This window comes from Phyllostomus hastatus, unplaced genomic scaffold, assembly GCF_019186645.2.
Source record: "Phyllostomus hastatus isolate PE091 unplaced genomic scaffold, TTU_PhHast_1.1 phas_scaffold_11, whole genome shotgun sequence".
NCBI lineage: Eukaryota > Metazoa > Chordata > Mammalia > Chiroptera > Phyllostomidae > Phyllostomus > Phyllostomus hastatus.
Window position 1 is genome coordinate 1,914,975 of NW_025334005.1, and position 19,071 is coordinate 1,934,045.

At 63.5% G+C, this 19,071-nt stretch overlaps 1 protein-coding gene across 1 annotated transcript; it reads left to right on the plus strand.

Moving 5' to 3' along the window:
* The first annotated feature begins 7,052 nt into the window (after window positions 1-7,052).
* On the plus strand, window positions 7,053-17,649 carry UNC93B1 (unc-93 homolog B1, TLR signaling regulator). Its single transcript, XM_045855021.1, has 11 exons — window positions 7,053-7,222; window positions 7,402-7,543; window positions 8,136-8,289; window positions 10,731-10,892; window positions 11,075-11,207; window positions 11,553-11,646; window positions 12,256-12,380; window positions 12,907-13,089; window positions 13,590-13,863; window positions 16,030-16,148; window positions 16,853-17,649. The coding sequence occupies exons 1-11, from the start codon at window positions 7,130-7,132 to the stop codon at window positions 17,198-17,200; spliced, it is 1,827 nt and encodes a 608-aa protein (XP_045710977.1). The 5' UTR covers window positions 7,053-7,129; the 3' UTR covers window positions 17,201-17,649.
* The last annotated feature ends 1,422 nt before the right edge of the window (window positions 17,650-19,071 follow it).

A 19,071-nucleotide genomic window follows, 5' to 3' on the forward strand; every position in this document is an offset into this window, starting at 1 on the left:
GGGGGCAGGAGCTGGGGAAGGTGACAGAGGGAAATGTGGTGGCTCGAGAGCCCTGGGGACCCCCTTCTGCTGCCAGAGATGGAGGTCCCCAGCCTGTGTGGGAGGTCCACTCCCCTAGTGTCTCCAGCCGGGTCTCTCCCGTGTGGCCCTGACCTGGATGTCCACCAGGTGCCCCGGAGCTCTGGGCAGCTGTCCTGTCCCTTCCATGGGTGCCGTGGGCCGCCGGGGACCAGCCCCAGCCCCAGCCCCAGCCCCACCCTCTGGGGCGGCTCTGCGGAGGCTCCCCGATGCCCACAAAGCCCCCCGGCGATCAGCTCTCCTGCAGGGAGGCACGGTCGTCAGCTGGTGCCCCCTCCCGGAGCCCGGGCAGTGTCCACTCCCAGGAACATGACCTGCCATAGTGCCCAGGGCCGTGCCCAGGAGACATGTGCTGCCACGCGGGTGCTTGACCTCTGCCCGCCCCCGCCCAGGCACAGGGCGCTCTCCCTCCTGGGGCCACGTGGTCCGGAGCTGGGGCCCTGGGCTCCCTTCCAGGATGTACGAGGGAGGATGCAAAAAACCCCGGAATTCTCTTCTGCAGGGTGGGCTCCTTGCAGTACAGGCTCCCCTCACTAGGTGAGCGTTCTAGGAGCCCATCTGGATCAGTGTGCCAGCTGGCGTTGTTGTGAGAGGCTGCATTCAGCTTCAGTGAAATGTAATTTTTCTGAAGACTCTTTCAATGCGTTTGCCCATTTCGTGATGGCTGATTCACGAGCACACCTGCCCACACCGTGCTGCGTGCTCAGCAGTTCCTGACCCCGAACAGCCTGAACCCCAAGCCCCAGCCTCCCCATTCACCTGCTGTCTCCAAGCGACTTTTTCTTGTTCCCCTGGGGAAAAAAGCTGGCATCAAAGTTGATGAGTTCAAACACTGCTTTGAGCAGTGGGAAAAAATGTCTCCATATGTGTATTGTATCGAAGGGAGAGGGCTTTGAAGGTGGCTGAAGTGTCAGCTTGTAAGAATAAATACACAATTTTTTATAAATAAATTCCGGGGTTTTCTGGGTCCCCCCTGGATCCAGCCCCAGTGAGACGAAGGATGGTGGCCAGCTCCGACAGAAAACGAGGGTGCCGGCTGTCGGCCTGGCCTCGGGGACCCCCGGGCCCCTCCTCAGCCCCTCCCTCTCCCACGGCTCCGGTCTCTTCAAAGGGAAGTCCCCCCCCCCCCCTTCCCCTTCCTCTCCAGGCGGGCGGAGGAGCTCCGGGAGGACAAGGCCAGTCTGTGTGTGGCCCGAGTGGCCCTGCCTGGCCAGGCAGCCGGCAGCCGGGAGCTCCAAACCAGCCCAGCAGCCAGGTCCCCGGCTTGCTGGCTGCCGTCTCCCCCGCCCCCCACTCCACCCCAGGACACGGTACCTGAGGCTCTGCCGAGCTGCCCTTCCTCCCCGCGTCTCCGCTCCGCCGGCGCCCTGCCCTGCCCTGCCCGGCCCTGCCCTGCCCTGCCCGGCCCTGCCCAGCTGTTGTGAAACGTCCCGGCCCGGCCGGCCTCTGGGGCGGGGCTGCCCTGGCTCGGTGCCCGGGCTGAGATTCACTGCCACCTCCAGCAGTGTGTGGGAGAGACCGTGCAGTGGCCTGACCGCCGCCGGACCCCAGAGCTCCATCTGGGCCGGACAGAGACTGCTTCCCGTAAATGCCCTCCGAGACCACCCCCCGCCCCCCACACCAGGCCGCGGGCGGGCCGATGCTGGAACAGGCCCCTGCCTTTCCCCAGGCGAGCGCGGAAAGCATCCTTCCCCCGACGTCCGGGACAGGTCGAGTCCTGGCGCCCCCATCCGCCCTGGCCTGGGCCGCATCACTCCTTAGCGCCTGCCCGCGCTCCCGGCGCCTCGCCACTGCGCAAGGTGCGCCTCGTATATGCGTTCCCTGAACAAACTCTTGATGCTGCGATGGAGTTGTCAGCCTCTCCTTTGTCTCTCGGGCCCAGGAGATTTTGCAGAACACTCAGGAGCCTCTACACCCCCTCCTGCATCACAGACAACGAGCCAGGCCCGGAGAGGGCCAGCGGCCGGTGGGGGCCACGCAGAGGTCTTCAGGGAGCTCTGAGCTGAGGGCCCCCCGGCCCCAGGCCTGGGGATGGGGACCCAGGCCCAGCGGGAGAAGGAGAGGCTGTGGCCCTGGGAATTACGGCGTGGGGTGGGGCCCAGTCACCTGGAGCAGCAAGGGCAGCCCCAGCCCCACCCCGAGCCCAGCCCACCTGAGCCTCGTCTCCCACGGGCAGGATGAAGAACGCAGATCCCGAGATGGCTGGGGTCCAGGAGCACAGCCTCGGGGCCCGGGCTCCCTGCGTGTGCGTGTCGGCCAGCACCGCCTCCCCCCGCACCCACTCACCGAGCCTGTCCCCTGCGCCCCGACATCTTACAAGGAGGAACGGAGCCCCAGACAGGGGACGAGACCTGCCCACCCAGGGCGCGAGTGGCAGCGCTGGGACCCACACACTTGGGAGCCTGCTGCTCCGAGCAGGGGCTGCTTGTGTTCCCAGATGCCCCTCCCACCTCCCGGGGCAGAGCGCCGCCCTCTGCCCCCTAGGGCAGCTGTCACGACGATGTGTCACCATGGTGGTTCCTGGGTTCCCGCTCCTCTGGCGCCCGAGCTGTGCCGGGGGCCTGTCTGTCTCTGCCTTGCCCCGGCCCCCACCCCGGTCACACCTGTGGGAGCCAACACAAAGGGGGAGATTCCCGAGCCGCCGCCGGTGTCAGACAGGCAGGTGATTGGGTTACAGGTGTGGGGGCAGGAGCATCTTCTGTGCCATCGCCCGTGCCTGCCACTCCGGGGCCACCACCGCCGTCCTACTGCCCCTTTGCCTGGGCGCCCTGGGTCTGCCCGGGATGCTGGCCTGGGACCCCCGGGCCACGGGGCCCTTGGGAGAAGCTCCTCACCACCCCCACCCTCCCCGTTCCCCGGGCCCCCCTGGGAGGGCACGGGAGGTCTCGGGGCCCACACCTGCTCTGGAGGCCTCAGCCACTTGGGACAGGGGTTAGGGGCTCTGGAGGCCCCCGTCCTCTGCGTGAGATGGAGCCCCCAGCCGCTGCCTGTCACGTGGCTCAGCATGTGACAGCCCTGCGGTGCTGTCTGGAGTGGAGCCAGAGAGAGGCAGAGCTGGCCCCAGGCGGGGCTGGGCTGGGGCTGGGCCTGGACGCCCTCAGCCAGGAATCAGGCCCAGAGAGGGCCAGCCACTGGTCAAAGGCCACACAGCCAATCAGGGATGCCCCTGGGGAGGTGCTGGCGAGCGGAGCGGGTGTTGCAGGAGCTCCAGGGGCCCCTCCCCGGCCAGGGATTTCCCCTGCAGGGGCGGTTCCTGAACTTGTCGTAAATTCAGGAAATCCCGGAAGGCCCCCGCAGAGGCCTGACCTCCTGGCACGGGGGTCCTAACCTGGCCGGGCAGTCTGAGGGGGCCCTGCTACTGGGGGAGGAGGAGGAGCTGGCCCTCCCCCGGCTCTGGGCTCCGGGTCAGATCCTCTGTTACAGAGGAGATAGCAGGCTCAGAGAGGCGCAGTGACCGAGCCAGGGCCCCCCGGTGAGAGGGGCTGGCGGGGTTCTGTCCCAGCTGGACCTGACTCCCTGCCCTTGTTTAGGAGCGTGGCGGGGGGCGGGGGTCCCTCCTGCTCCAGGGAGCCTCCGGTGTCGGCCGAGAGCAGCAGCCACCGCTTCCTGGACGTCCGCTGTGCCAGGCACTGGGCAGGGTCCTTGGCACTTCTCAGCTGGGGGACTTGCAGCAGCCTGTGAGGGTCATCATCCTATGGCTTTTAGTTTTCCTTTTTTAAAAGATTTTATTTATTTGCCCTGCTGGTGCGGCTCAGTGGATTGAGCACTGACCTGTGAACCAAAGGGTCATTGGTTCAATTCCCAGTCAGGGCACATGACTGGGTTGTGGGCCAGGTGCCCAGTAGGGGGTGCTCAAGAGGCAAATCCTAAAAATTTTAATGATTGTATTTATTTTTAGAGAGAGGGGAAGGGTGGGAGAGAGGGAGAGAGAGAAACACCAATGTGTGAGAGAAACATTGATCAGGTGCCTCTGGCACACCCCCAAACTGGGGGCCTGACCCCCGCGCCCCCAGCAGACGGCCCTCCCGGGAAGGGCGAGACCCTTCCTTGGATGACCCACGCACCCCCGGGGACCACACACCCGGCCAGCTTGAAATGCACCCACGCGAATGTCTCCTCCTGCCTCGCCCGGTGGTGCCGCCCGACCCTGCTGTGCTGCCAGCTCTCAGCTGCCGCTTCAAGATGCAGCATCCCAAGGCCTCCTGGCCCCTCCTCCCCGGGCTCCCTGTTCCTTGGCTCCCTCTGCAGGACTCCTCTGCGCCCGCCGCCGTTCCCACGTGGTGACCACTAAAACCTCCCCTGTCCTGTCTCCCTCCGCAAGAGCCTTCCCTCAAGGTCCGCTGGGCCTTTAAGATGCGTCTCTGCCTCCCGCCCGGCCAGCCTGTCCCCTCTCTTCTGTCTGCAGTCCACAGAAGTGCTTTTCGGCTTATTCTTTTTTTAAAAGATTTTATTTATTCGTTTTTAGAGAGGGAAGGGAGGGAGAGAGAGAGAGAGAAACATCAATGTGCGGTTGCTGGGGGCCATGGTCTGCAACCCAGGCATGTGCCCTGACTGGGAATCAAACCTGCGACACTTTGGTTCGCAGCCCGCGCTCAATCCACTGAGCTACGCCAGCCAGGGCTTTCGGCTTATTCTTATTTGGCAGGTGAGGACATACTGGGGTGTGTGCCCAACATGGAGGTGGGGGGCTCCCCACACTAAAGCCCAGAGAAGACGAGGCACCTGGCTGGGAGCACGCCCCTCCCCGACCTGCTCCCCCGTGGGTGGCTGGTCCCGGGTTCTCCGTGGGAGGAGCCGAAGGAGAGGCGGCTGCCAGTCCAACGCTCTTGGCCGAATTATTTCTTCCCTGAGTGGCCTCACGCCGAGAAGGGGGCACCCAAGGAAGGGTGGTTTACAGACCACAGGTGCTGGGCTGATCTCGGGCTCAGTGGCCCAGCTTCCAATATGGTTTCAGAGCCGGGCAGTCCTGGGGGGAGCAAGCAAGGGGCGCCCCCCTCACTGTCCCCCAGAGAGACAGCCCCCAGCCCCCCACCCTGGGCTGCACTGAGCCCACTCCCTGAGGATGCCCCACCCGCCTGGAGCAGCCTCCTTTCCTCCTCCAGTCCCCGTCGCCGGCCCGCCTGTGCAGTGCTACAAGGCCGCATCCTCCTGGGGCACCAAGGTCCACTGCCCCCACCACAGCTCCACGACCTCCTGGCCCTCCTCACCCCCTCCCCACCCTGCGCTGTGGCCACACCCTGGACTTGGTCATCACTGGCGTCCACTCTCTGACTGTGGCCTCCCAGCATCCACTGTGTCCCTGGTCTCCCAACTCCTCTTGCCCCTGGACCTCAGGCCTTGTCCTCTCTCTCACCTCCAGGCACCACGGGCACGCCCCGCCCCCACCTGTGTTTGCTACCTGTCTGCGCACATGGGTGTGGTCTGCAGGGAGCTCCACCACCTCGAAGCCAGAAGCCCCAGCGGATTCATGCCCTGCGTGTCCCCAGCCCTCCGTCTTCCCGGCAACCCTGCTAGTATAGGTAGCTATTTGTCACCCATTCACTCATCCCTCCGTTGACCCGTGTGTACTGAGCACCTACTAAGTGCCTGGCACAAGCCTCTGCATGAGGGGCGCATGGGGAGCGGTCACCTGGAGGGACGGACGGTTAAACCGGAGAGGAGAAACAGGTCATGCCGTTCTCCACGACGGCTGCACTGGCTCACGCCGCCGCCGACGGTCCATGGCCTCTCCTTTCTCTCCGCGTCCAGGCCGGCACCCGTCCCTTGTCGTCTTGGGGACAGCCACTCTGTCACAGGGTTTGACTTGCCTTCCCCTGATGATTAGTGATGTTGAGCACCTTTTCATGGGCCTGTTGGCCATTTGGATGTTTTCTTTGGAAGAACATGTCTAGTTAGTTCCTCTGCCCATTTCAAAAAATAATTTTAGTGATTTTAGGGAGGAAGGGAGCCAGAGAGGCAGAGAAAGAGAGAGAGAGAGAGAGGGAGGGAGAGGCAGAGAGAGAGAGAGAGAGAGAGAGGGAGAGGGAGGGAGAGAGAGAGAGAGGGAGAGGCAGAGAGAGAGGGAGGGAGAGAGGGAGGGAGAGAGAGAGAGAGAGAGAGAGAGAGAGAGAGAGAGAGATGTGAGACAGAAACATTGATCAGTTGCCTCTGGTAGTGCCCTGACCGGCTTTTCCAACACAGTTTGTTGAGGAGGCTGCGCTGGGAAGTACACAGTTTAAAAACCTTCCCAAGTCTTGTTTCTAACCAGGGCAACAGGCAGTGCTACGGAGCGTCAGGTCGGGCAAGGCTGGAACTTCCTGGGGTCCCCCTGTAGCCCTGGAGCCGGTGCCCAGCGGGGTGGGTGCAGGAGGCTCTGAACCCCCTTGCAGGGAAGCAATGGGGTCACCCCACTGCAGTCCAGCAGCCACCACAATCTTGGCCTCTCACTGGCCCGGCTGGAGCTCTCACTGACCAGCAGATGCCACAAGCGACGCTGGACGGTGCGTGGGAGGCGGGCACGGACTGCCGAGCCCTGCGGTAGCAGCTCTCTGGGGGGCTGCTCTGGGGGCTCTTTGCTGAACTGCAAACACACGCAGTGAGGCCTGAGAGGGGGCGCTGGGAGTCAGTAGTAACACTGAGGGGAGCTTAGTACCAACCGGCGCGTTGCTAAGGTTTTGCAGTCCTCAGTAATCCAGCAACGGCCCTAGGCACTAGTGCCCAGTGGCTGCATTTTACAGGCGAGGAAACCGAGACGCAGAGAAGCGGAATTAACTCCCGAAGGCCCAGCGCCAAGAAGTGGCCGAGCGTGGACTCGAATAGCTTCTCTCATCCCCGAGGCCAGTCCCGGCCGCGCAGGCACACGCGCGCGCAGGCACTGGCCGGCACGGACGCGCAGGACACGCCCCTCGGGTGCTGGGGCCGCCCCTCCCGCGGGAGAGGGCCCTCGGGCAGAACGGGGCGGGGCGGGGCGGGCCGGGGCACGTCCCGGCCTCCAGGAGGAAGTGTCAGTCTGGCCCCGCTTTTGAGACGCTGGGGGCCGCCGCCGCCTCGAGTCGTCCGGCGGGGTCGGGCTATGGCGGAGCCGCCGCTCTACCCGGTGGCAGGGGCCGCGGGGCCGCAGGGCGATGAGGACCGGCTCGGGCTTCCCGACGGGGCCGACGCGCCGGTGAGCCAGGACGGGGACCGTGAGGGAGGGCTCGGGGACCCGGTAGACTGGGGGTCTCCCAGCCCAGGGTGAGACACGGCCCCCGGGGCAGGCCGTAGCACGGGTGCGTGGGGCTGGGCGGCGAGCTCGGGGAGGGCCGCGGCGGGGGTGCGGGTGCAAGCGCTGTGCCTGCCCCGCAGCTGGACGAGCTGGTGGGCGCGTACCCCAACTACAACGAGGAGGAGGAGGAGCGCCGCTACTACCGCCGCAAGCGCCTCGGCGTGCTCAAGAACGTGCTGGCGGCCAGCGCCGGCGGCACGCTCACCTACGGCGTCTACCTGGGTGGGTACCGCGCGCAAGGCGCGCCCTGCGCGGGGCCAGGCGCGGGGGCAGTGCCGGCCCCCCACGGGCTCAGGCGCTGGACCCCCGGGCTCCCCGACCCTCCCCCCACCCTCCCCCGCCGCCGTCCCTCCCCAGATCCCGCCTGGGAAAGAGAAACCGTAGGGGCCACTTGGTCTCCCTTCCTGTTTCACTTCCCAGTCTGCGGCCCTCGCAGCTGCAGCTGCCTTCGCAGCCGCCCCCACCGCGTGGGGAGGGAGACCGCGTTGTCCCCGCGGCCCCGAGCAGAGCCTTCGTGAATGCGTGGGCCGGGGCTGGGGGCTGGGGTCCAGGAGGCCTGCGCAGCGAGGCAGGTGGCCTCGGGGGTCGGGGAGCGCGCTAGGGGGCGCTGGGGGCGGTGGATTCAAGTCGCGGATGCTGCCGCTGCCGCTGCCGCCGCAGCTGGCGGGGCGCTGGGCCCAGCCCGGCTTCCCGCTGTCCTCTCGGGCGTCGGACCAGGGCGCCCTTCGGTGAACGCGTCCCAGTCTCTGCGCGCTCCGCGGGTTGCTCCGCAGCCAGGCCGCCCCTCCACGCTCGCCCCCCACCCGGTCCCCAGGCCTCCTGCAGATGCAGCTGATCCTGCACTACGACGAGACCTACCGGGAGGTGAAGTACGGCAACATGGGGCTGCCGGACATCGACAGCAAGATGCTCATCGGCATCAACGTGACGCCCATCGCGGCCCTTCTCTACACGCCCTTGCTCATCCGGTGGGCACCGCTGCCCGCCCCCCCCGCTGGGCTGTCACCCCCATGCTGAAGGGGCTCAGGGGCCGTCCTGGTGGTCTCGGGAGGGGGCAGTTGGGAGAGTCCTTGCCTCCCCGGGGGTTGGGAGAGAAGGGACGAGGCCAGGTTTGGGGAAGGAGACACAGCTTTGCCCAGGGCACACTGGGTTTCAAGCAGCAGAAGTTCCCCCAGGCCCCCTTCCCTCAGCTTTCCTGTGACCCGTGTGGCACTGTCCCCATGCCCTCCTCTGTGGGCTGGAGCCACAGTCTGGTCAGCAAGACCCTGGCACCCAGCCCTGGCCCGGGCAGCTGTGGCTGGTGTGGAGGGACGTTTCTCGGAAAGGCTGTGGGCGGGCAGGGGCCCCAGGGGGCTGCTCCTGCTCCGGCCTGAAAGGGTCCCGGCCTCTTGAAAACCCGGCCGCAAGCACCCTCCCTGCCAGGCGGGACCCGGAGACCAGTGGACAGATCACTCGGGTTTTTGTTCCCCTGTCTTAAAAAAAAAAAGTCCTTTATCACAGTTGCACAGACAGCATTAGAATCCTAATGGGAATCAGGAAAAAGCAAGTCCCTCCCAAGCCCTCCAGTACACTGGCTACGTCCGTTGTCCCACCGGCACGGAGGATGCCATTTACGGCCTTGTCACCGGAGCATGTGTGTGTGCCACGTCCACTTCTGCTTTCTTTGCTCCGCACACCCCTCGGCCTGTCCCCTGCTTCCCAGTGGGGGTTCTGTGAGGGAGCACCCTCGCAGAGTTGCGGGCACCCCACTGTGGCTCAGAGCAGCGCGCTGCGGCACCCTCTGCTTCTTTGCATGTTCGCTTTGTGTCTTGTAGCTGTTTTCTTCTTTGAAAAGAAAAACAAAACCAGAATTCCCAGGACAAATTCCCAGCAGGGCCCTCCCTTACCAGGCCCGAGGCATACGAAAGGCTTACTGGCTCTTGAAACCCACCACCATTACTAGCGACCGCCAGCTCGTGGCATCTCCTGTGCGCTGGGCACTTTGCTAAGCGTTAGCTTATTCCTGGCAACCTGAGGGAGCTGCTGGGAGCCCGGACAAGGAGACACCACGCGCTTGAGCAGCTTGCCCGAGTCGCACGGGCAGCATGTGGCAGACTGCAGGTGTGAGCCCGGGCAGAGCGGCTCCCAGCCCCCACCCTTGCCCCTTGCCCAAACCACCAGGCTGATTTTCCCACGGGCTCTGCTAGTCTGCATGACCGCTGGCTGTATGTGTCATTTCTTAAAGAAGATTTTATTTCTTTATTTACCTATCTATCTATTCATTTATTTTTAGAGAGAGGGGAAGGGAATGAAAAAGAGGGAGAGAGACACCGATCCCAGAGAGAAACATGGATTTGTTGCCTCTCGCAACTGGGGGCCGAACCCGGAATGCAGGCCTGTGCCCTGACTGGGAATTGAACCGGCGAGCTTTGGCGTTGCGGCACTGTGCCCCACTGCGTGAGCCGCACCGGCCAGGGCGTGCGAATGTCATGGCGCCTCCCTAGCAACAACGGCTAGCGTTTTCCCTTTTTTCCTGTTTCACTCCCTTACGACGTCCCGTGCACGTTGTGTGGCCTGCCCTCCCTCAGCTAGGTGGGAGGGGGCTGCCCGCCTGTTCACGACGTGGCAACGTGAGGACAATAAAAGAACCAGGGCCCTGGATAGAAGAAAAAGTGCTCGCGTCAGTTTTAAAACCAGGCTCACTCCACTTTGAGCTCCCTGGGAGCCCAAGGGAACTAAGGAGCACAAACACTTTAAAAAAAAACAAACTAAAGATCTTGGCCAGTGGCTTTCAGCTTGACCAGCCTCCATGCCCCGACTGTCACTCGTCAGTGCCTTATCTTGTCACTTGTCAACCCCCTTTGAGTCCGGCGTGACATTTTCTCAGAGCCACTGAGCTGAAACCTTCCTGACTCGCCACATGCGCTGCGAGAGCGGTGGGCCGGGAGGAAGGGCCCCAGGGTGCTGGCCTTGCCTCTTCCTCTTTCTGCTCCGGAGTCTGCTTGAGCCAGTGTGGGTCGAGTCCCCCAGACACGTGCCTGGGCCCCGCAGTCCCAGCACGTGTGGGTGGGTGGGGAAGAGGACGGGTGAGTCAGCCCAGGACACACATGAGGGCTGGATGAGGACACAGGCCTCTCCCCCCTTGATCTCCGTCCACCCCTGCCGTGGCTCGGGGACACTGGTGGTCTGGGCTCTGCACCCACAAGACAGCCGGGAAGGCAGGGGTGTGGACGCCTGGCTCGCCCGCGGCCACTCGGCAACGCCCTGTCTCTGAGACTCTGTCGTAGGGTCCTGGATGCCACGGCCAGGGCGTCTCTCCCGGCCTCACACAGACTCAGGAGCTGAGAGTCGTGGCCCCTCTGGTGTTGGCCACCGCAGCCCCGGCAGCCTCGGCAAGATGTGGTACCAGCATCCCTCTCGCTGCCCGCAGGTTCTTCGGCACCAAGTGGATGATGTTCCTGGGGGTGGGCATCTACGCCCTCTTTGTCTCCACCAACTACTGGGAACGCTACTACACGCTCGTGCCCTCCGCCGTGGCCCTGGGCATGGCCATCGTGCCTCTCTGGGCCTCCATGGGCAACTACATCACCAGGTGAGTCCGGGAGGCAGCAGCGTGGGAGGCTGGAGGCCTGGGATTGGCCCCTTCTGCTCTTGGGGCCTCAGTTTCCCCGTCTATGAGGTGCAGGGGCTGGCCAGCCCATAGTGCTGGGTGCGGGAAGCAGAGGTGTCTGGCAGAGGCTGGACTCAGGGAGCCTTCTCTCCTTTGCGGTCCAGGATGGCCCAGAAGTACTATGAGTACTCCCACTATAAGGAGCGGGATGGGCAGGACCCCCAGCAGCGCCCGCCACGGGGTTCCCACGCGCCCTACCTCCTGGTCTTCCAAGCCATCTTCTATAGCTTTTTCCATGTGAGTGCTACGTACGGGGCCCTGGGGTCCCCATATACAGCCTGAGTACCCACACTTTGGAACCCATTCCAGTCTTTTCAGCTTTCTAGTCCCATAGCCCTTCCTTGGGCCTGCTTGCTTACCCCAAGTGACTGAGACCTCATTCCCTCTCTGTCCATAGTGCTGACCAGGAGGAAGTCCTCCTGCATTGAGCACCGCCCCCCGCCCCCACATACCAGCAGCTGCCCCAGGGGTGGGAGGGCTCCTGTCCCCCCATGGCTGTGCCCAGACCCTTCCAGATCATGCCTGTGCCCCCTGCTCGGTCCCATGCCCCAAGTCTGACCCAAGCTGCTTTCCTGCCCACAGCTGAGCTTTGCCTGCGCCCAGCTGCCCATGGTCTACTTCCTGAACAACTACCTGTACGACCTGAACCACACGCTGTATAACGTGCACAGCTGCGGTTAGTCCTCGCGGGGCGGGGTCCCCAAGTCCCACTCACTCCCCACCCCCCACACTGAGTTGTCCTGCAGACAGTGGGCCCTTGAAGGCAGAGGGGCTGCTCTCCCTCACAGGGGTCAGGGCGCAGAGTCCGATGTCTCGCAGCTCTGGTGGGCGAGGCGCAGGGCCCTGTGGGAGTAGGTAGTTAATCTGACCCAGCGAGAGGGAAGGGGTGTGTCAGGGAAGGCTGCCTGGAGGAGGTGCCATCTGGGATGAAGCTGCCTGTGAAATCTCTCTTGGGGTCAAGTCGAACCCTCAGCGCTCAGTCAGTGCACAGTAAATGTATGGAGGCCGGAGAGGGACTGGCGCCCCGCACCCCCCACCCCCAGCCCCGGTGCAATAAGGCAGGAAAGGGGATGGGGGAAAGTATTTCTTTTCTTGGAATACATTCAGCCCTCCCGGCCCTCACCTCCAAACCACTCCGCAAGGAAGCCTGCCCTTGCGGACACTGCCCGCTCCCAGCCACCCTAACCCTCCCCTCCCGCCCACTAGCCGTGCTGCACTTCTTTGCCAGGGAGTCGAGAGTGCGCCCTACTCGTGGCCTCACGATGCGCTCTCCGCCCCCTCTCAGGCACCAACAGCCAGGGCATCCTCAGCGGCTTCAACAAGACGGTTCTCCGGACGCTGCCGCGGAGCCGGAACCTCATTGTGGTGGAGAGCGTGCTCATGGCCGTGGCCTTCGTGGCCATGCTGCTGGTGCGGCCCCCGGGGGGGGGCGTGGAATCCATGAGGTCTGGGAATGAGGCAGGGAACCAGGGCTGCAGTCTGGGCGCGTGGCTGGCGGCCCGGGCAGGGCTGAGGCCTGGAGACGTGGGCTGAGACAGGAACCAGGGCTGAGTCCCGTGGGGAGCACCCCTGAGCCGCGGGGCAGCAGGGCAGGCAGATGTCTGTGGACTGAGACTGGATTTGGAGAGGAACCAGGGCAGATCTGGGGTCGAGATCCTGGAGACGGGGTCCGAGAGCACTGGCAGTAATCTGGGCTGGAGGTGGAACCCAGGGCCAAGAGTTGGAAGGGGTGCCTTCAACCCGGGGGCGGTACCGGAGGCAGGACTAAGGCGTTGGGGGCGTGTCTAGGGTGAGGGCTTGGCCTGGAGGCGCAGCTGGGAGGCAAGGCCGAGGTCTGTGGGCGTGTCTAGGGCGGGGCCAGGGCAAAGAGGTGGGGCTTGTGTCTAGGGGCGGGGCGCCCTCTGTCCGCCTCCTCACGGTGTGCGTTTGCTCGCAGGTGCTGGGCCTGTGCGGTGCGGCGTACCGGCCCACAGAGGAGATCGACCTACGTAGCGTGGGCTGGGGCAACATCTTTCAGCTACCCTTCAAGCACGTGCGCGACTTCCGCTTGCGCCACCTCACGCCCTTCTTCATCTACAGCGGCTTCGAGGTGCTCTTTGCCTGCACTGGTCTCGCCCTGGTACGTACCGCCCGCATAAGGTCGCCAGGGGAAATGCAGTCTGCACGGTCCAGGTTGAATTTCAGATAAACCGCGGCTAGGTCTTGGATACGGGTGTAAGTGCGGACAAGCGTGTCCCACGTATTCCCCTTCCTCTTCTCTTACTCCCCCTGTACCTGGGACAAACCGTTTCGACCTCTCCGAGCCTTGGTTCCCTCCTCTGTGAAGCGGACCTAGTGAAGACGGTCACTCCCATGGGTGTGGTCTGGTTGAAGTGGGATAACGCCCATCAAGCATTTGGCTCCGTGTGGGGTGCAGCCTCGGTGCATGGGGACAGTGCCCAAGCATTTCCTCATTCTCTGTCCCGACCTGACCCCTGAAGCTTCCTAAGAGCCCCGGACAGAGGGCATCAGCACCCAGGGGCCCTAGGGAGCGCAGGGTGTGGCCCGAAGTCAGACGGCCTGTGGGCGGAGCCAGAGCCTGGGCCAGGGCACCCCACACACTCACTCTCGTCCCCCCAGGGCTACGGCGTGTGCTCCATCGGGCTGGAGCGCCTGGCCTACCTCCTCGTGGCGTACAGCCTGGGCGCCTCGGCCTCCTCACTGCTGGGCCTGCTGGGGCTGTGGCTGCCGCGCCACGTGCCCCTGGTGTCCGGGTCCGGCCTGCACCTGCTGCTCACCGTCGGCCTCTTTTTCTGGGCCCCGACACCGAAGGTCTTGAAGCACATGTGGACGCTCTACGTGGCAGCTGCCCTCTGGGGTGTGGGCAGTGCCCTCAACAAGACCGGGCTCTCCAGTGAGTGTGGCCGTGGGCCCTGGGGTGGCTGGACAGGGGACCCTGTGGTCACTTTGGGGTGGTTGTGGACATCCCAGGGGCAGATGTGGGGTCCCATGGACCCACAGGAGGTCTGTCACGGGGTGCTGTGGACGTGGTAGAGGTAGGAGGAGATCCCTGTGGACACTACAGGGGTGAGAGTCCCGTGGACACTGTAGGGACAAAGGGGAGGACTGTGGCCACCCTTGGGGCAGGTATGGGAGCCATATGCCATGGACACCCTGTGGACACCCCGGGCTGGGCATGGGGCCCTGTGGACACCGAGGGGTCAGCGTGCGATTGTGCCCTTACATGGGGTAGGTGTGGGGCTCTGTGGAAACCTCTGGAGGATAGCGTGAAAAACACACCGGCCACCCCTGCCTTCAAACCAGGGAGCAGGGCCTGTCGGACACGGTTTTCCTGACACTGGGAGCAGGCTCCAGGTCCGTGCCCTGTGGAGCACGGGAAGCGGCAGGGGGCCCCGCCCACAGCCCAAGGCGCAGGTGCAGCTATGGCTGTTACAGAGAGGAGCTAGGAGCAGGCGTGCAGCCCCGACACCAGTCTGCAGACGAGCAGAGTCCCGGCCCCACGTCCGAGTCCAGGCCAGATTCAGAGTGGGCTGGAGTGGGCACACTGGGGAGCGGGGCCCTGTCTGCAGAAAGGAGGGGGTGAACCAGAGATAGGCCAGTGCCGTGCAGCGAGTACACAGAGGGGCAGCCACTTGGGTCCCCCACATCAGCCTCTGTTCTGATGGACGGTGCTGTCGACGGCTCTGCACATTGTTGCTGGGGGTGTGGCGCGGTGGAGGTCATGCGCACTGCAGGCAGGGCAGGGGCTGCTGGCTCAAGTGACCCGGGTGGCTCACCAGCAGAGACAGTCAGGCACCTGTATCTGTCGGGATGGAGCCCCAGGCTCTGGACCACACTCCCTTGGCTGTTCTGCTCAGGGGCGGCCAGCTCTGGGCTGCATGCAGTCTGGGTTCCTTGGACCCATGAAATGTCTGGACTTGGGCCTGGTCCCGATATCCCCTTCTGCCAGGATCTTCTGTTCTCTCTTCGTGGGCCCTGGGACCCCGTGTCCCTTCCCAGCAGCCCCATGGGGCACAGTCACACTATAGGGCCTTAGGACAGAGGTGTTCATGTCTGAGTTTGCCACAGTCAAACCTCACCACGTAACATATAACATGCCTGATCGCATTTACAGGCAGGAAAAGAGGCCTGGGGAGTGACCGTATTTTGCTGTGTATAATATGCACTTTTTTGCCCACATTTTTGAGGGAAAAACAAGGATGCACATTATACATGAGTAGTGTTCATTCTGTATCTATAGAAATGTTTTTAATTTTTTAATTTATGCTTATGCATTAAAAGTATAACTCTAGAAAGCAATAATGATCTCTGTATGCAAAATAATACACTGGAATATGATCATTGGGTTGTTTCTAAACGTATATACATAAAAAATCGAATTAAAAATTAAAAACGAAAGATTTTTTCCCTTCAAAGTTTGGGCCAAAAACGTGGGTGCGCATTATACACAGGAGCACATTCTATGTGGCAGATTACAGTAACTCACTCCAAGTGCCCCACGGAGCCCGCACTGGAACCCACGTCTCTGTGCCTACTCCCTCCCCCTCACTGGCCTCAGAGCGGACCCCGAGGCCCCTGCCTCCCTGTGCAGGCCCCTCTGCCCACCCCAGGGAGGATTCTTTGGGAAGGACGGCCAAGTCCCCCAACTTCAGGTCGATTTGTGGAAAGCTCGGTGCTGCAAGCGGGCTGCCTTCCCTGAGCCGGGGCGAGGAGGAGACACAGGCGTTGCAGGCCTGGCACGGAAGAGCTGGGGGTCCAGAAGGGGACAGGATGTGACTGCCCACGAAGCTTTCCACTTTTCAGGCCCCGCGTGCCCCAGGGCGAGGCCCACCTGCGTCCCAACTCACCTGCTCTCTAATCAGCTCAGCTCCCCGGGCCGCGTGGTAACCAGGGTCTCCACTAGGGGGCAGGCCAGCACGGGCCTGCAACAGCTTTCTGGGCGATCCCGGGCCGAGGGCTGGGACCCCGCACAACCTAGGCCTGTCACTGGCGGGACATCTGGCACCCTGAACCCTGGGTGACACTTCTTCCCTTCCCGCCCTGTCCTGCCTGCCTGCAGCACTGCTGGGGATCCTGTATGAGGACAAAGAGAGGCAAGACTTCATCTTCACCATCTACCACTGGTGGCAGGCGGTGGCCATCTTCGTTGTGTACCTGGGCTCCAGCTTGCCCATGAAGGTGAGGCTGAGTGGGGTGCGGGAGGGCCTCTGGGGTGTTAGGCACCTCCCACACCTCCCACACCCCCCAACTCTCCACTGCGTGGCCCCAGACCTAGCCTTCACTCACTGCCTCACCTCCTGAGGGCCTCAGTTTACCGCTCTCTGAAAGGGTCCCCAGTTTGCCCTTCACCTGTGGCGCATCCCAGCCACCTTGCGTCTGGCTGGGTGACCCGTTCACCGGCTGCTGAGCGTCCGTGTCCCTTGGTGACCATGGAGGAGCAGGGCCCGCATGCTCCACCTCCACCCAGCTGATGGGCGGGTTTAGCAGGTCCTTTCTGACCCATGTTTTTAAAAATGAAATAGAATAGAAAACAGCAGAAAGTATGCATGCGATTATGGGTGTAGGTACTGAGTTATGATGTAGAATTTTCTGGCTGTGGGTTACCGTCAAAAACGCCTAGGAAGCATTTCTTGCGCCCCACTCCCCCGCCCCCGCCTGTAAGGGACAGTAACCTAAGCCCTAGTGACAGGAGGCCAGGCATGTGTCTGCACTTGTCAACGTCTTCACCTGTGCCTGGAAAGGGCCGAGCTGGGGCTGAGTCCTGCGGGCAGGAGGGTGGTCAGGCAGCGGGTAGGAGTGGGCCTATCCGGGTGAGGGGTGGGGCGGGGCGGGGGACAGGGCGGCGCCCCGCTTGTCCCCAGCATCCCTCCCTGTGGGCCCAGGCTAAGCTGGCGGTGCTGTTGCTGACGCTGGTGGTGGCCATGATCTCGTACCTGGTGATGGAGCAGAAGCTGCGGCGGGGCGTGGTCCCGCGCCAGCCACGCATCCCGCGGCCGCAGCACAAGGTGCGCGGCTACCGCTACCTGGAGGAGGACAATTCTGATGAGAGCGACGCGGAGGGCGAGCGCTACGGCGGAGGCGGCGGAGGCGGCGGCGGCGGCCGGGGCGACGGCGGGGAGGACGAGGCGCTGCTCTCGGGGCCCCGACCCGGCCCCGAGCCAGCGGGCTTCGGCCGCCGGCCCTGCCCCTACGAACAGGCGCAGGAAGGCGACGGGCCTGAGGAGCAGTGAGGGGCCCAGCCCTCTCGCAGGCCTTGTTTACCGCATCTCAGGACTGGGGCGCCCTGATTCTTGCGCCATCTTCAGGAAGGACCTTCTGCCGCCCACCCCCATGTTTGGGAATACCTCTCCCAGAACCCGGGACCACCTGGAGCTGGGGATCCGCTCCTCAGCCAGGATCCTCCTCGGTGGGGTGGGGCCTTGAGACCCTCCGCAGCGCCTAGGGTTTGAGAAAGCACAGCCGAACCCACCCCCGGAGGGGCTGCCGCCTCCCAGCACGCGCCCCAGCCCCGGACGGGGTCGGGGTCCTTCTGCCGCACCCCTCCCCCCTGTCCGGCCCCAGCTCTCAGCTGCAGGCTTGGGCGGAGCTTGTCTTGCGCTTCGCACGCCCTATCCCTGTAGCCCGCCCTGAGGCACGACTTTTTATAGAAAAGGAACAATAAAGAGAGTTTTGTATTGTTCTGACTGGGAAGTCTCAAGTCGTGGGGGGGCCTAGGGCTCCCGGACTGTGTGTGGCTGACCCAGCTGCTAGGGCACTGTCGTCAGAGGCCTTGACCTCCCAGTGGCTGCCACCGTCCCCCATAACCCCGCCCACCAGGCAGGCCTCCCTCCTGGAAGCCCCGCCCCTCCCGAAACCTGCCAGGCTTCCCCAGCCCCACCCCAACCACCTTGGGGTGGCCTGCAGGGGCTCCGCAGAGACTGACGGGTCTAGAGGATGGGGCAGATTCCAGAGACCCAGGTCCAGCTGCCCCTCCTGTAGCTTCGTCAGCACCCCCAGCCTCCCTGCCCAGCCCCCACCCTTTGTCTATTGGGGTATTTCTGCCCATAGCTCCCCGAGAGATGCCCTGGGGGACAGGGTCACCCCGTGCCAAGCCAAGGTAATCTGGCCACTGCCCTACCGTCTTCAGCCTCATGGCCACGAGAGACTCAGCCGCCCTGCAGCCTGGGGGTCCCCTTTCTCTACCCCGCCCCTCCACGGGAGAGGGGACTGAACCCACTGTGAAGGTTTTGAACGCGTGAGTGAGGACTAGCAAGGAGGGTCATGGAGCCCCCAACTGCACTCCCAAACTTCCTCTGCTGGGGCCACACCATTCCTAGTGCCCCACGCCCCCTCCACCCCTGGCTGAAGGCCAGACCCTTGTGCACACCCACTCCAGCTTCCGGTCTCCGAGATTCTCCCACCCAAGAACTGTGCTGCCTCCTCTGGGCCCCCCACTGCCCTCACTTCAGTTTTGTTATCGCAGCCTCTAGGGGGCGCTGGAGCCAGGCTTGAGACTTCAGGCGGGTGGGGGCGGGGCGGGACGGGGCGGGGGGGTCTCCCTGTCTGAGCCCAGGTCCTTCTCAGGGAAGTGTATCTCTGTAAGAAGCAGTGGGGGCGGGGGGGGGACCCTCCTCCACACGGTTGCTCCGCGGGACCTGGATCCTGGGGGAATCTCACAGGGCGCAGTTTTAAATCTCGTACATTTAAAAAAAAATATTTAAAGACGTTATTTGTTTATTTTTAGAGAGACGGAGAGGGAGAGAGAGAGGGAGAGAAACAACGTGCGCCCCCAGCTGGGGACCTGGGCAACAACTCAGCCACTTGCCCCAACTGCCAATCACACCATTGACTTCTGGGTTCGCAGGCCTGGGCTCGACCCACCGAGCCACACCGGCCAGGGCTACACTTTGTACATTTTAGAGGGAAGCGGTGATAGCGTCCATTTCTGAGCACGGTGAGAGCTCCGAGGGGCTCACAGTTTGCCGGGGTTAGATCCCTCCGCACTCCTTTCCCAGCACAACTCGGAGAGGCTGGATCTCCTGTAGTTCTGAGGATAAAACTCGCGGATCACGGCGGAGCAGGGCAGGAGGCTGGGGGGTGACCCGTCTGATTTCAAGGTTTG